This window comes from Parasteatoda tepidariorum, chromosome 9, assembly GCF_982258835.1.
Source record: "Parasteatoda tepidariorum strain Cologne lab strain chromosome 9, Ptep-v5.0, whole genome shotgun sequence".
Taxonomy (NCBI): Eukaryota; Metazoa; Arthropoda; class Arachnida; order Araneae; family Theridiidae; genus Parasteatoda; species Parasteatoda tepidariorum.
The window spans coordinates 22,912,911-22,930,259 of NC_141763.1; the positions used below are offsets into that span (position 1 = coordinate 22,912,911).

Below are 17,349 nucleotides of genomic sequence, written 5' to 3' on the forward strand. Positions count from 1 at the left end.
AAACTTACACCGAGAATACGATTTTAAGCCACTTATAAGTATTCAGTTTTGATGAATCATATTGCAGACTTAGATGTATCCAATGTCATCTCGAAAGCGAGACGAGAAAGTATTCAGTATATGTGGTCCGGACACTGACAACGATTGGCGTCGATTGGTTTACTCACGACGACCTACGCTGAGATTTTGACAAAACTATACACTCCACACCCCTATTCCAAGTGACCTTTCCTCGTAACCACGGTACCCGCCACGACGTGAGACGGATGTCTGGAGGAGTTCTCCTGAAAGCCGCACTGTATACTCGTGTTGTTAAACTAGTTTACTATTTTATGAGCCTTAAAAGAAATGTTAAATTATAGTTTAATCCTATACTTCTTAACTAGTTACTGTCATAGAAAATACTGGTATTATGATAATAGGTGCAGTGGTAGTATTTCGTAATATACTGATATAGTTACCTCATATAGTTACTGTGGGAAAAGGTTTTAATGACCTCAGAAACAGATAAGTACCAAACATTCCACGAATATCGTTAACATAAACAAAAACGAATATGTCTGTTTATTAAATGTACTAATAGACCAATGAAATTCGATATTCTTACTTTAGCTCCCGGAATACCCTGCAGTCCTGGAGATCCAGTGTCACCCTAAAAAGATAAGTTGTTAATTTGAACTTGTGGTTTTGAATTTCTGAACTTATTGACAAGAAACAATGAAGAATTATTCACCTTTGGGCCTTGAAGCCCAGATGGTCCAGGATAACCTCGGTTTCCTTTCATGCCTGGAAAACCGGGAGGTCCATCCATCCCCTTCAAAACGAATTAAACTTATGTTCATCATGAAACTAAATTGAAGCTACGCAGATGAAAAAAACTTAACTACAAGACTTATCGCTGGTTCAAAGTTAAAACGACACTTCTGCCCTTACTTCTCTTGTTATTTGCATGCGAAGTGAGTGCAGAAGTGTCGTTTTAACTTTGAGCCAGCGATATATCCATATTTATGTCCGAAACAATCTTTAGCTAAAAGAGAAGCTGAAGCAATAGAGTTAACAACACTGTAGGAAGAGCTAAATTTTTATCTTATCAATCAAACAATTACTATTATATTGTGGTTGTTGAAGTCATTATGGTGTTTACGCATGTAACGTTGTTTGTGGGGAATTGTAATTCCTAATGATTTTTATTTCTAATTTTGTATGATCTTTATTAAGAGCTTTAATCAAATTTAAACATATAACCAACATACAGTCTTAATACAAAAATACACATTTTCCTGCTGAAACGCTCGAATATGTCATCTAGCTAGAGGAACATGTTTCCATGTTTAAAGCTGCCATCCATCTAATTTCTTCTCTGCTCAAATGTATGGTAATTAACTAAGATGTTTCTTTCTCTATTATACTTCCCGCATTTAGATTATTAAAAATACATTTTAAAATTTACATGCCGCTTACTTTAAGCATTATGTTTAATGCAGTCTTGAGTTCCATATAATTTATAAACTTAATTTATTTTGTCCGCTTAAAAGCCTCGACAGAATTGCCGTTTCTAACTCTTATAACTACCCTTACAAAAAAGTAAGGTTTTTTTGAGATTGACAAATGTAAAAAAAATATGCATGTGGTAGAAAATGTTTTGCCACAAAAATAACCTCATTAATAAATCTCAATTTCAACCTCATAAATTCATCCTCATATATACCTCAGCAATACTTTTAGTTCAGATTGAGTGAAATTATTCACACATCAAATATACTTATTTGCTTGAAGTGTAGAAAAAATATTCTGTACACCTCAAATATAACCTGTCTAAGCTGGTTGCTCTAAAGTAGATTTGCAGCAACCTCAAAACAACTTCAAGTAGGAATAAAAAACACTTCATACGCTTCGGAGGTTGATCTTTTAACACGTTGAGCGCCTCGTCAGCCATCGGTGGCTGACACTGGACTTTCCTTTTAGGCCGCGTCAGCCACTGGTGGCTGACACGGAAATTACATTTAGTCCGCGTCAACCACCGGTGGCTGACACTGAAATTACATTTAGGTCTTGCACTTCTTGCTGACACTGACCTTTCACAGTGTGAATAAAACAACTTCATACGCTTCAGAGGTAAGGTTGTTTTTAAAGTCAACTTCAAATAAACCTCAAATCAATCTTAACACCTCAAAAACACCTTAAATTTTTTGTAATGGTATCGACACACTTGGAGGAGTAGTACCTTTATTTACGTCACAGTAAAACTTTACGATGGGTTATGGCGATGGTCTAGAATTCGTCCCTGAGGAGGATCCGAAGACATTCAGTTATAATTTGGACCCTCCACAGAGGAAATATCTCCCTCACATGGGCAGTTAACGTTCAAGCATTTTACAATAGAACACCTTTGACCATGTAGGTAAAAAATGTTTCAATTTTCAGTATCTAGAAGCCCAATTCATTAAAAAAAAGACACAGAAGACTAAGAGAGGAGAATGACAGTTTTGAAAGCAATTTTACACCAATTATAATACAATTAGTTAATTTCAAAGTATATAGAAATCACTTACTGGAATTCCAGGAAGTCCAGGGGCACCATCTCTCCCCTCTTTGCCGGAAGGACCCTATATAATTAAATAAAAAAAAATTCTAAATCGCGTCACAGCTGTAATGCATAACGCGCACAAAAAAACATTTATATTTCAAACTTACACCGAGAATAGGATTTTAAGACACTTATAAGTATTCAGTTTTGATGAATTATATTGCAAACTTAGATGTATCCAATGTCATCTCGAAAGCGAGACGAGAAAGTATTCAGTATATGTGGTCCGGACACTGACGACGTACCTCTGATGTCAAACATAAGTTAATCAAGAAATAGAACGTTGGATATGATTTTGTGTTGGAAAATTTTATTGAGAGGAAATCTATCTATGTATTTATAAAAAAAACACTAATTCATGTGTATGTTGATCGTTAAGAAACCCAATAAAATGTCTTTTTTCGAGTTGACAACAAAGAACTGAAATCCGGAATATCAAGTGAATGAGCAGTCATTAGCATAAACGTTTAGATGCACAGCTTGTAAAGGGAAAAAAACCCAATCACCCTTATAACTTTTGATCAGATTTTAAGATTGATCAGATGGAACAGATGATCAGATTTTCATTTAGAAAAGTATTTTGGCAATATCTCGAAGAAATATCTTACTTAAAATGTGCATAACAGTTAACTGTAACCTTGATAGGATATGCTTATTTAACCATAAAACGTATTTTTTCTGAGGAAACAATACCTTTTTTCATACAGTTTTGATTTTTTTTTACTTCTAAAATAGAAGGAGTAGGCACAGTTTTGAAAAGTTGGCTTTTATAGCTAAACCGCTATAAAGGTTCTAAGTTTTATTACTCTAATGTTGTTTTAACCTAACGAATTTATCTTCATATCTTTTGAATGGTTCGTTATATTAACGCTACTCATTCACAGAAAGTTGTAAATCCTCTGCCAAAAGACATGTATTAAAGATGGTAGATAAAATAAATAAATTTTAATAATTTATTTGTTAATAATGTACACATTTAGTTTCTATATATTTTAAATATTCAGATATTTTAAATCTAAAAAGTACCGAATCCACGGCACCGAGCCCACTGATGACAAAGCACTGCGCAAGCAAGATACTGGCCAATGGCATCACCCCCTACGTAAGAAAGCATCCCCACGGTTTGCGAGGACTATTTCAGATGTGAAACAACTTCGCGCATGACCCGAAATTCTATTACAAAAATATGTGAAAGAAATTTATCTATGTCTTATCTGAGATAAATCTTGGGGTCTAATATCAAATTTATGGGACGATTCAGTAGACCTAGTGAAATGTGGCCCATAACCCAGTAAAAAATCTCGCTGGCTATTGCTCAGATGTGCGTAGATAATTATAATTTCCAGTTTTTTTTTTTTTAAACAAAATTGGGGTTCACTTAATAGCTACAATTATATTCAATAAATAAGTAAATAAATAAGTAATACTACTTACCGGAGGTCCTGGTATTCCTCTCTCCCCTCGGGCACCTTGAAGTCCATTGAATACGACGAAATAAAATGGAATCTTTGTTGAATTATTTAATGAGGGCCCAGAAGGATTTGCTGATCCGCTTGGACCTACCGAATCCTACAAAAAAAATTTAATTTTGAACTTTTTTTTAAAAAAAAAAAAATTTTTGTTTTTAAGTTTTTTGAATAAACACTAATTTTTTTTTGTTAATGTTTCACTTTAAGTTTATTTCATCATATAATTTTACAAGTATAAAAAATGCTTAGTAGTAAAGTAAAAAGAGAGGATATATATATATATATATATATATAAATAAATGAATACAAGAAAACCGAAGAAAGTTAAGAAAAACAATAAGTTTCATTTATTGCGCTTAAGCTGCAAGTAAAAAGAACTCATTAGATAAGTTCAAAATGTAGAATAAAACAAAGAAAAATTATAGACATATGAAAAAGTAAAAAAAAAGGGGGGGAATAATAAGTAAAAAAATAACAAACAACAGTTTAAAAAAAAAGAAGAAAAAAAATTAAATTTTATTTAAAAAACCGGGAAAAAAAGATATAATTTTTTCATCAGCCCACACGATTATATCCGCAAAACAGAGTGCTTTCTGATATTGTATCAATAAAGCCAAAGCAAAATATATTAATACAATAGTGTGAGGAGCACTCAAAAAAATTTTTTATAAAAATTACAACAAATAAAATAGAACACAAAAAGTAAAAATAAGTAAAAATAACATGTAAAAACAGAAGATAAAATAAAAGAAAAAGAAAAAACAGTATAAAAATGGACTATAAAGCGATTAGCAAAATCAGATCAACTTACATGGACGGGAATTTTTCAAGAATAATTTAAAAATGTTTTCGCAAAAAGGAGGAGGTTTTTTAAGTAAAATTTCATCTTTTTTTTTTTTTTAAATAACTGTTGTTTGTTATTTTTTTACTTATTATTCCCCCCCCCTTTTTTTTTTCTTCATATGTCTATAATTTTTCTTTGTTTAATTCTACATTTTGAATATATATACAGTGGTGGCCAAACTGTCCTGAAACCAAAATTGATACCTTCCATCAGGGATCTCTTCCCCAACAACGCACCATTTATTTTTCAGCAGGATACAGCTCCATGCCACACAGCAAAAGTATGCAAAGCATGGTTTCAAAATAAGGCATAGATACATTACTATGGCCAGGAAACAGCCCTGATCTCAATCCAATTGAAAATTTGTGGCGACGTTTGAAAATTCTTGTACGAAAAAAACGTCCATCCAATAAAAGACAAATTATTGAAGCTATAATTGTTTCTTGGCACCATGTGATTACGAAATATGAACTCCAAACACTCGTTCACTCGATGAAAAGACGCTGTGAAGCTGTCTTAAAAAATAAGAATTATCCTACTAAGTCTTGATTGTGTAACTATCACTTTAAAAAAATGCAAATCTAAGATAGATCTTATTATTAGTTGCATAACTTGTTTTGTAATACACATATTGTAATATTGTAATTATTATGAAATTCTACATTAAATTACCTTCAATTTGATATATAAACGTTTGTATTTAAGTGAAAATTAATAATTCTACAAGCACACAAAGTTGAAAAACATGAAACTCTCAAAAAGTGTCCACACTTTTGGTCACCACTGTATATATATATATATATATATATATATATATATATATATATATATATATATATATATATATATATATATATATATATATATATATATATATATATGATGGATTATCAGTAATATAAAGTTTATTACCTTTGGTTCGATGACTTGGTATACATGGGGAGGTGGTAAATTTTTTGTTACCAATCCTTGTTGAGCAGCTAGTATTTGAAACCATGAGCGTAACTGTATTATGGATAGAAACACATTTTATTCAATAATCTTGTTCAGTATATAAAAAATTTAAATTTTGAGAAGAGTTTGTTACAATAAAACCTTTTTTTCTTTATTTAATTAAATGATTGCACAATTAATCGAAGACAAAAGTTTATATATGCTACAAATCATTTCTGAAAATGTGTTGCTTGATTTTGCATGATTTTTTATGTGCTTAATTTTGCAGTGTAGTGGCTTCTCTGGATGCCTGTGGATATTTTTAAAAAAAGGAAACAATGAACATTCATGAATTTTTTTATATTGTTGAGGTAATAATTTCCACATGTTTTAATCGGTTAAAAATCATAGAAAGTAAAAATACAATAAAAAATATGTAGCATGCTTTAATTTTTGATGAAGGATTAGCGTGTATCGTAGTGTTCTTTTTCAAATTTTAAAATTTAAGAAATAAAATCCATACATAATATCTGGCAAAAAATATATAAATTTGTTACTGATTCTGTTTCATACTGTACATTTATAAACTTTTACTGATTCTATTAATGAAAGTGTCGTAAACTGTCTGATTCTTTCAGCTGTCTAGGTTCAATAAGACCTCAAGAGACTTTTAGTACCAATAACACCATTCTCAAGTCTTTCTAAATTATTAGTTAAAAAAATTTTATGATTTTTTTAATCTAGGGTCGTTTTAAAAGGACAATTCCTCTTCTTTAAAAAAATTAAGAAATTTTGTTAGTATTAAGATTTATGTTAAAGAAACTAGATAATTCTCGCCACCATAATAGATGAATAATACAACTAATGAATAACAAATTTACATTTGGATTCGAGCCAGGGTCCTTCAGGACGCTACATTTTGTAAATTTGCAAAGGTCTGCAGTGACCAAAAGTCCTGGAAGAATGCCATCCAAAATTTGTGTAATGGCCCAAGGAGTAGAGAAGTGACTGAATTCCGCCTAGCTACTGGATATGACTGCTTAAGAAACTAGTATCTTTATAGATTCAAAATTGTTCCTTCCCCGATATGCACTTTGTGCAGTTCTGAAGAGGTCATGGATTCAGCACATCTACTCCCCTGCAAGACTTTTCTCACCGAGCGATATTGGGAGGCTAGAGATATTTTAGATTAATGAACTCTGTTTCAACATTTTTTGTTGTACTCTGTGTTTTGCTTTTTTATTGTTTTCTTCTGTAACTGTTCATAATTTGCCATTAGAAATAAAATTAAAAGAACATTTGGAGCCGAGATTAAGGAACAAAACTATTTTAAACTAACTAAACTCGCGCGACAGCCCATAGAAGGCCAAGGCCTACTGTGCCCATCTCAGGTTTCTTAACTTTGGGTTCTGGGGTGCAGTAGCAGATGTTTCGGTTTAGTGGTCAGCCGAACGCGAAACCCCCAGTGTTTAGTTCTCAAGCATGCTTGGTACTCATTTATCGACCCACTGAAGGGATGAAAGGTTGAGTCAACATTGCCCGGCCTGAGGATCAAACCCAGGACCCGTGCCACGGGAACGCGAAACGCAACCACTCAGCCACCGTGCGTCATTTTAAACTAAAGCGAAGGTTAAACAGAATAATATCTGCTCGCTATAATTATAAAGTATAACTTTTTCCATATGAGATTTTTTCATATGTATAGAGCACTTCCAAAGGCTGCAACGAGTTAATCTTTTTTTTAAAATTAATATATATGCAGTGGTACTTATTGGTTTAGGGTCTATGCATTGGTGACTGATTTCTCAAAACTCACTAATACGAACATTGTACCCTATAATCGATACGTACGAATTATGATACGGCAATGCGCTGCCAGAGAATTATCAAACTTTCATACGTAAATATCATGATATTTTTTCAATTTAATTTATTTAAATTATTTTCACATTAGCCAATATTTACGTTAACCTAAATAAAATATATCAACACTGACAATAATCGTATTCAGTACCTATATTCATGATATTATCTTTTTGATACGTTATGTTGTCGTAATTAATTTTATCACCGTCGTTGAACAGCCTACGGAATTTTTTGGGTTTACGACTACTAATGTTCAACTTCGTAGCCTTGCTATTTTGAACCTAGTGCAAAAGACAAGGGAACTCCTGGTATTGGGAGAAATTTGCCTCTGTGGAGGACTTTTCGATGGAACAAACCTGTATTTGCGTTACATGGAGAGTAAGATCACGGGAACCTCCCACGGTTAGCCTGACATTAAAAGGGCTCTAATCCATGGTCCGTCTACCACTGAGAATATTTTACGTCAGAGCTGTGGTCAGTGCAAGCCGGGTGCGGATTCGGGTGCGAAACATCTGCTCTTGTACCCCTGAGACCTAGGTCAAGAAAATTGAGATGGGCACAGTAGACCTTTGCCCTCTGTGGGCTGTTGTGCCACTGAGTTTATTAGCAGTTTACATATGCTATGTAATCATTAATGATAGCAATATTATCGTATTTAATATTTTTATGTGCATTATCGGTACTCGGTCACTTTTGCTACCGTATATGTTATCATTAATAATAGCAATACTTTCGTATTTAATATTTTTACGTGTATTATCGGTAGCCGGTCACTTGTTCTGCAGTATATGTTATCATTAATGACAGCAATATTATCGTATTTAATATTTTTAAATATACTATCGGTAGCCGGTCACTTGTGCTACCGTACATGTTATCATTAATGATAGCAATATTATCATATTTAATATTTTTATGTGTATTATCAGTCACTTATGCTAGTCAGATTCTAGCGCTGTTTATAAGCATTGGAGAACTTGACTTCATGGTACTTGTAACCAATAATAAGTACCAATACCACACTTTTTATACGAAAATACTCTTCGAATAATGAATTTTTAACAAGAAAATTGTTTCCTTTCAAGTTATATGATTCCGTTAAGGAAGATTTAGTTGGTATTAAGTATATCAGCAGTAGTGTTATGCAATGTGACAATATGTGTTAATCGAATAGAGTTATAGAAATGTTTATTTACATCTTCAGGAAAACCAGGTGGAACATGTATTTCAGGGAATCTCTTCGAATCAACTTTTTCAGGTTCATCCTAAGATTCAAAATAAACAAGATTATACCATTTGTAAGTGGAATAGGCGTTAAAAAGTTACGCGATTTCCCCACACTCCAAACTTTTCCCCACCCCATTTCCATGGTTTCGGCATATCTTCTTTTTTTCTCATTCAAGTGTATTTCAACTTTTTACTACAATTTACTGCAAAAAAAGCAAGATTTTCCAAAACTCAGAAAATGGGGAGGTGAAATGCGGGTAAATTGCGTAAACCAGAGATGTATAATTTTTCTTTTTTAAAAAGAGCATAATCAGTTTCAAAATATCTCAGACATATCTATAAAATTGTTAAAATTAAAATCTGAAGTACTTTCGCGCAGCCAGAGCCGAGGACAACAGTTAGACGAAAATAATTTGGTTAAAATATTGTTTAAATCTAAGTAAGGTGTTAGGTAAGGATGAAGGGTAAATACTCATAATTCGAAATGTCATACCCTTGTGCATTTGGCTTGGTTACCATTAAAGTTTATATATCGTAGAAGATGTTGCATATTAATTTGGTGATTTCTAACGTGTTTTAATTAAATAATGAATTATGCTAAAAATAACGTTTATAAGGATATTCTTTCTATAAATAAAAAACACGATGACAAAAATACCAAGCTTCAATTTTTTTTTCTCTTGCAAATTTGAACATAAATTTTCCGAAATATAAATAGTTCACTTTATTTTTAAAAATTTTAATTTCTGCTTATTAAATTATTAATTACTAAATTATTAAATTTTACTCACATCAGTTACTTCCACGTAGGATGGTTGAGTAACCAACTCTTCGCTTTCTTCATGAACTCCACTTTCTGTATATTCCATGGCTAAAATATTTTTGAAAATATTCAAATGCGTAAAGTTAAATAAATATGCTTATTTATTCCTTAAATCCAATAGATGACACAGGGGATATATATATATATATATATATATATATATATATATATATATATATATATATATATATATATATATATATATATATATATATATATATATATATATATATAAAGCATGAAAAAAATTGCAGAATAATGAAAAGAGAAGAAGAAAATTATTCAAGAAAAATGAAAAATAAGAAAATAAAACAGTTTTTTTGATAAAAAATCCGGGAAAAAAAGAAAAAAAAAAGATATATCTTTATCAGCTCACACGATTATATCTACAAAAAGGAGTGCTAATATTGTATTAATATAGTACTTTCTAATATTGTATCAATATAGCCAAAGAAAAATATATCAATACAATAGTGTGAGGAGCACTAAAAAAACTTATTAATTCTCTTAATTTTTTTTCATCCTTTTTTTATTTAATTATTATCCTATTGTATAAACAAATCTTATTCAGACCAACAAAAAAAAAGGTAAACGAAAAAATCTTATTTTGAAAAAGTTATGTAGTTTGATTGTTGTTGTTCATTTACGTCGCAAACATCCCTGAGGATGATCCGAAGACATGCCATCACAATTTTGATCCTCTGCAGAGGGGATGGCACCCCCGTTTCGGTAGCGCGACAACCTGCACGCGAAGTCAAGCACTTTATGGTAGCACAGTTTAACGAGGACCAATACCGCACACCCTCGGTCCCTACGCAGACTGATCCAAGTGGTCACCCACCCGCACACTGACCGCAGCCAGTGATGCTTGACTTTGGTGATCTGATGGGAGCCGTGTCTTAACGATCAGTCCACTGCGGGACATATGTAGTTTGAAGAAAACTTGTAACAATGCAACAAGAAATTCGTTCTCCAATGTTATTTATAGAGTTCACTTTCTTTCTTCTTTTTTTTTGCACTTAGTGCGTTAACAGTCTTAAAATACACAGCTTATTATTTTCGATTAGTTGATGTTGCATGATAATTTATGAATTATTCATAGAATGAAAAAATTTAACTTACGATCACAAGATTTTCCGTCTTCCTGAAGAATGTAATCTTCGAGACATGAACATTGAGCAACTTTGTCCTGCAAATGGCAATTGTGCTGACAGCCCCCATTCTCGTCTTTACAGGCATCATACCCTTATTATTATGAAAACAATTTATTAAGTTCTGCAGTATGAAAACCATTTGCAAATGTTCAGTCTTGCATTAAAAAATGTGTAAGTTATAAATTAGGAAAACATGCTTTTCAAGTCTTACATTAGAAAAACCATTTGTAATTTCTAAATTCTAAAAACAGTTTGTTTTTCATTAGGAAAATAATTTTTAAGCCTTGCGTAAAAAAAAAAACAGTTTGTAAGTCTTAGAATAAAAAAATAGTTCATAAGATTTATAATTTGGAAACAGTTTTACATTGCGAAAACTATTTGTAGTTCTTTTGCGTCACACAAATCAGAGCAAAATTCTTTACGACAAAAAAAAAACTATAATTCTACTAAACCGTGGTAGATGATTAATAAAAAAAATATAATCATTTGTTATAACATTATTCCGTGTGTTCCAGATAGTTTGATAAAAAGAAAATTTAAAAAAAAAAACATTTAATGTGCATGTCAAAAGATCTGTTAATCAAATAAACTTAAAAATATTTTGGCCGGTTTTTGTTTATGTGATATGATATGATGGACAAAGAAATGAATTTTCTAATCTGACTTTTGAAATGGATAAACACATAAATAGTAATAGTTCAGATGATGTATATTCTTTGTAAAAAAATATAACATAAAAATTAAAACACTCAATGAATATATTTGATAAAATAATAATATACATAATAATTTTTCCTTTTATTTCAAGTCAAAATAACATTTGCTGTGAAATAATTTGCTTTTGAGTGATTAATTATGGATCATGTCTATAGAATATATGTAAACTATAAAATCTCATTACATAAAAGAAACCAAAAGTAAGTTTGTATAGTATTTTTAGAGGGGAAATCTATGTAATTAAATTAATTTTTTTGCGAAAACTAACACCCTCATTTATATAAGCTTATTCATATTTTTAATAAATGTGATAAAATATTTCTCTTGCTGGTGTGTATATTAAATGTAGTACTAATATTGAATAAAATATTTTATTATCAGCGTGGTAATATTTTATATATTTCATCTCCACTCATATAAATTTCATCTCCAGATTTCTATTTGAAAAACATATTACTTAGCTGAAATATTGGAAGTATCTTTAAACTGTGGATTTTAGAGTTCTACTTTTACATCGTGCAAAATATGCTAATATTTTTTGGTGAACCTTCTACTTTTTAGTTAACAAATCCTATTCTGGGCAAAATTTCATTGTTGCCCAAGTTGACTTATGGAAAATGTATTTTTAGTCAACTTTCGAGGTTTTGTCTTTAAACCCTTAACGATCGGTTAATTTTCAAGAAAACGGTCATAAAAGTGCCTATTTGTTTGACTTTTGTATTTGTATTACGTATTTGATTAGTGCTGCAACTAGTTTAAAATAAACTAACTATCTACAATTACCCTAAAAATATCCTGGTACTGCCATCAGGTGTGTAAAATGAGAAATAAAATGTTTTCCTGGCAAAAGAAATGAATTAATTTTATTCTTATTGGCGTGTTACTACTGAACACTCCAGCCCGTCAATATCACGGGAGCGAGAAATAGCTGGTGAAATCTCACCCCGTCATCAGGGGAGCGAGAAGTACAGATTTAAATAGTTTCCTACACTTATAGTATAATTATCAGTGGTAGTTAACTGATGTCAAATGTAGGTTGGTACTTTAATGACGTCACACTAGACCTCTAAAATGGGTTATCGGGAATGGTCTGGGATATATCCTCTGTAGACTGGATGGCTCCTCCGCTTTAACCCGTCAAACTGCGATCGAAGTCAAGCAATTTACGGTAGAACAGTTTAACGAGGACCGATACCGCGCATCCTTGGTCACTACCCAAACAGAGTGGTCATCCACCCGCTTACTGACAGCAAACAAGTGATGCTTGACTTCAGTGTGCCACTGGAAACTGTCTGTTTACAATCAGTCCACTGCTGTGCAAAAAGTTTTAAAGCAGAATTGTTGAAACCTTTATCATGATTATTTTTCTATGAGACACTTAATACATATTTTTAAACTATTTATATACTGTGGTTTCCAGCCGCCACACAGATTGCTGAACTCAAACTGTTTTTTATTATAATTTTTCTGTAATATTTCATGATGTATAGAATATGCTGTCCAAATTTTGTAAATTAAGTAAAGTAAAATACTATGGTGGGCAAAGTCTTTTAAATCTCATCGGCTAAAATATTAATACATTACCTCTGTTACCACTAAAAAATATTCTCGTAAACTACAAAAATTCCGTAGTAGATAAAGGTTTTATAGTTACAGAGTAATGAGCAAACGCTCAATGCCAGCGTTAGTAAAAAAAAATTACTGCTAAAACGTAGTGTATTATAACTATTAAAATTGCAAACTTGGGGGAGCTAAGCGATAAAATTGGTAGTTACGCATAAGCTTTGACATAAAAAGAACTTGCGACACATGCAATCAGCCATCCATACTTAATGAAAAAATGTACGAATGAAGAAAACCTACGACGAATGCGAGAACGTCCTTCCATTAAGTTGAAGTCCTAATTTGCAGTTATTTTACGCTTGGAAACAACTACAGGATTGTAGCGCGCTACTAAAAATGCAGGCGAATGGATTTCAAACTTATATTAATAGAAATTATAAATGGAACTTGTTATAGCATATTTTCTTCAGTTTACTACCGAGGAAAATGAAGCACTGGCTTTATTTTTTTTAAAAATATGAATAATTTGAAATGTAAGTCATAGTAGTAGTTGCGTTTGAATGATTTTTAAGATAATAAATAAATTAAATTGTGTTTCTACCAATTTTTTCATTTATAATCGCCCGTGGCATCACTACAACTATGTATACTTTAACACTAGGTTTACGGGACGCGTCATTTTGACGCCTTTCGAGTTTTGTAAGGAAAATTATAAAACCCGCTTGAATTTTTATTTTATCTCTTACAATGACTTTTAACCATTGATCGAAGTAAATATATATTGAAGGTTATTTTCTTCAAAAGCGTTTAAATATTGAAATTCTCTATGTGGTATACCTATCTTTACGGATATGCGTCAATTTGACGCGATCATAATTTAGACAAAATTTTGAGTAAACAAGCAATTATCACATCAGTAATAAATAGGAATGTACCGATAATACTTCGATTCGTTATCTCAAATGAAACAACTGTTGCCGGTAAGCAATAATAGAAAGAACAAACGCAGAATGTCAATTGATGTCAGAGTGTCAGATTTAGAAGGTTTCAGTTGCTTAGTTCGAGTATTGAAACATAAAATACTAGACTATTTCATACATACAGTCAGTCACAAAAGTCTACATACACCCGCTAATATTCGCAGATCTAGCACTTTACTCATATTTTTAAATATACAACTTTATTTTCGTTAACATCTTGGATAAAAACTCATATCTAACAAAAGAAATTATGAACAAATTCGTTAAAATATAAAAAAATTAACAACACATTAAATTATATAGTCACAAAAGTCTACATACAGAGACAGAACAATACAAACTTTCAGAATTAAATGCCAAAAAATGTAACATTAATACTTTGTAGGACCTCCCTTTGAAGTAACAACTGCCTGAATTCGGTTTGGCATCGACATAACCAGATTTTTCGTCGTCTCAGGTGTAATTTGAGACCATGCAAGCTCTATTGCCATCTTTAGGGTTTCCTTGCTTGTTACCGATTGCTCCCGAACTCTCCTTTCCACTTCCTCCCAAAGGTGCTCGATGGAATTAAGGTCTGGGGACTGTGGTGGCGAATGGAGCTGTTTAGGCATTTTATAGAGTAGCCATTCCTTAACAATCTTAGCTGTATGTTTTGGGTCGTTGTCTTGCTGGGAGACAAAGTTGTTCCCAAGTCCCAATTTTCGAACAGATGGAAGTAGATTGTCTTGCAAAATCTTCAGGTATTCAAATCGATTCATTATGCCATCGATAAACACTAAATTGCCAACTCCAGCGGCCGCCATTGCTCCCCAAACCATAACATTGCCTCCACCGTGTTTCACAGTTGGAGTCAAATTCTCGGGATTCATTTCTGTGTTTTTTTTTACTCCAGATTTTTCCGCGGCCATCACTCCCGAACACATTGAACTTACTCTCGTCTGTAAAAACAACTGTTTTCCAAAAATTAAAATCTTGGTCAATATGTGCAGAAGCAAAATCAAGTCTCTTTAGTTTGTTAGTAGATGAAATGAACGGCTTTCATCTAGAAACTCTAACATTGTAGCCGGCTGATCGAAGAATTTTACGAACAGTTTCTGGATGCACTTTCTTTCCACTAGCTGTTGCAATTTTATTCGCTAATTTTGGAGCACTAATTTTCGGATTTTTCTTCACTTTTCTTACTATGGTTCTTGCATCACGATCAATAAGCTTCCTTACACGACCACAACGATATTTGTTAAGCACATTTCCACGCATAACATAATTTCTGTAGATTGTTTGAACAGTGAACCGACTTTTTTTTTGCAATTTCTGCATAAGATTTCTTTTCACATTTCATTCTTACTATCATATTTCGAAGTTCTAAAGATGTTTCCTTTCCATGACTCATTTTGTTGAAGTTACAATGTCAAAAAATATCGGGAAATGAAGATTAGAATAGATAACGAAACATGTAACCTCAAACTAAGACAATCTTCCAAAATAACTTCGTATGCAAATTCTTTTCCGTCCGCCAATCAGGTGTATGCAGACTTTTGCGACTTGATAATTACTATACAAATCACAAAATTATCTAGAAATTATTATTTCTGAATATTTTTATTATGGAAAACAAATTTTTTAGAGAAAACTGAAGGAGTGATATGGTTTTTAAAATTGAAATTTAATTGCTTTTTGAGAAACCTTTATTTTGATCAGTGTATGTAGATTTTTGTGACTGACTGTATATATATCATATCTTTATTTTTTTCTTATAGTACACAATTAAATTGGTTTCTAAGTGCAGAGATGCCAGCTGCTCCGGACACGCCAAAGAAATTAAAAAAATGGTAAATAACAACTAAGTAAATTTGGAAATACAGAGTGGCGAATTATATAAGCCTACGAATTATTTAGAAATAGTGGTGGATAAAAATCTACTGGTTTGAATTTATTAAATTAAGAATCACAATTATATTTATTCTTTCATACGTCAAATTGACGAGTGTTCGTAGAGATAGGTATATAAGAAACGTCCGTAAACCTAGACATGCATTGGTTCGTGCGTCAAATTAACGTGTGTTCGTAGAGATAGGTAAGTAAGAAACGTCCGTAAACCTAGTGATGTATTGGTTCATGCGTCAAATTGACGTGTGTTCGTAGAAATAGGTATATAAGAAACGTCTGTAAACCTAGTATTAAGTAAAATTCGTGGCCTAGGTGCCCAGTTAGCATAACTAAGGAAAAAGACTTAAAGGAAAAAAACGTCCGAGTGAACTAAACTTACGATTACAAGAACGTCCATCCTGGTCAAGTGCGAATCCTTCGTGACAATAACAATTAACTTTACCGTTCTCTGCTTCGCAATAGTGTTCACATCCTCCGTTACTTTCGACACATGGATTGGTACCTTAAAATTATAAAAAATTACTTCCTACTTTCCCATTTCATATAAAAAATTTATAATTAGTTCAAGTACCACTACAAATAAATAATTTAAGCATTCAAGTAAAACCTGTTTGCTGTAAGTAGTTATGACGGTCATTCTAATAATTATTGCTTTCTAGAATCTGTTTCCTACTTTTTCTTACCTGCTCACTCTTCCGGAAGATTTTATTTTTATATTTAAAGTGGTAGTAATTATATACTACTTTTACTTTTATAATCTTAATTTTTAAATGATATTGATCACCACTATTCTTGCAAAAATTAAGCACATATATTAATATGCGTTACTATCCTGGTTGTCAACTTAAGTTTTCTCAAATACAACGTATTTGTTTGCTTAAAACTGAAGTTTTAATTTCCTTTCAATACCACTGGGAAAAATAATAATGGAAGGGATTAAAAGTTGGCAGGTATGCTTTCTGGAGAAAATTTCTAAATGCTAACTTTCACCGGATAGCGTTAAATAATTCCGAGAGAGTACTTATTGATTTAGTTTAGTTAATTCGATTTAAACTCTCTCCAACTACTACTAAATAATTTAAAGGTTTACGTGGTATGCCACTTTGTCACAGTTAGCCTTGTTGAGACATTTAGAAAGTTGGCAAAATTTAACGAAAATCTGTAAATCTCAGTTTGTAGTTCCTTACCGTTCTTAAAAAATAATTTGACGAATGCGAAACAGATGGAATCTCTAATCCATACTAGCCCTGTGGAGTTATTAGTTCGGTAAAATTCATTATTGGCCAATTAAAAAGTGTA

The 17,349-nt window shown here is 32.0% G+C and overlaps 1 protein-coding gene across 3 annotated transcripts in view; it reads right to left on the bottom strand.

Annotated features, from left to right (window-relative positions):
* The window catches only part of LOC107438360 (uncharacterized), a 96,465-nt gene that overhangs the window by 11,292 nt on the left and 67,824 nt on the right, over window positions 1-17,349 (bottom strand). For 2 of the 3 annotated variants that reach the window (XM_087151040.1, XM_087151043.1), the window contains 9 exons: window positions 16,430-16,552; window positions 10,872-10,994; window positions 9,718-9,797; window positions 8,896-8,964; window positions 5,813-5,905; window positions 4,022-4,156; window positions 2,553-2,606; window positions 734-814; window positions 608-652 (listed from right to left, as the gene is read on the bottom strand). In XM_087151040.1, coding sequence (XP_087007166.1) covers window positions 608-652; window positions 734-814; window positions 2,553-2,606; window positions 4,022-4,156; window positions 5,813-5,905; window positions 8,896-8,964; window positions 9,718-9,797; window positions 10,872-10,994; window positions 16,430-16,552 — 803 coding nt within the window. The remainder of the gene's footprint in view (window positions 1-607; window positions 653-733; window positions 815-2,552; window positions 2,607-4,021; window positions 4,157-5,812; window positions 5,906-8,895; window positions 8,965-9,717; window positions 9,798-10,871; window positions 10,995-16,429; window positions 16,553-17,349) is intronic. The other variant, XM_087151039.1, reaches the window with a different exon arrangement.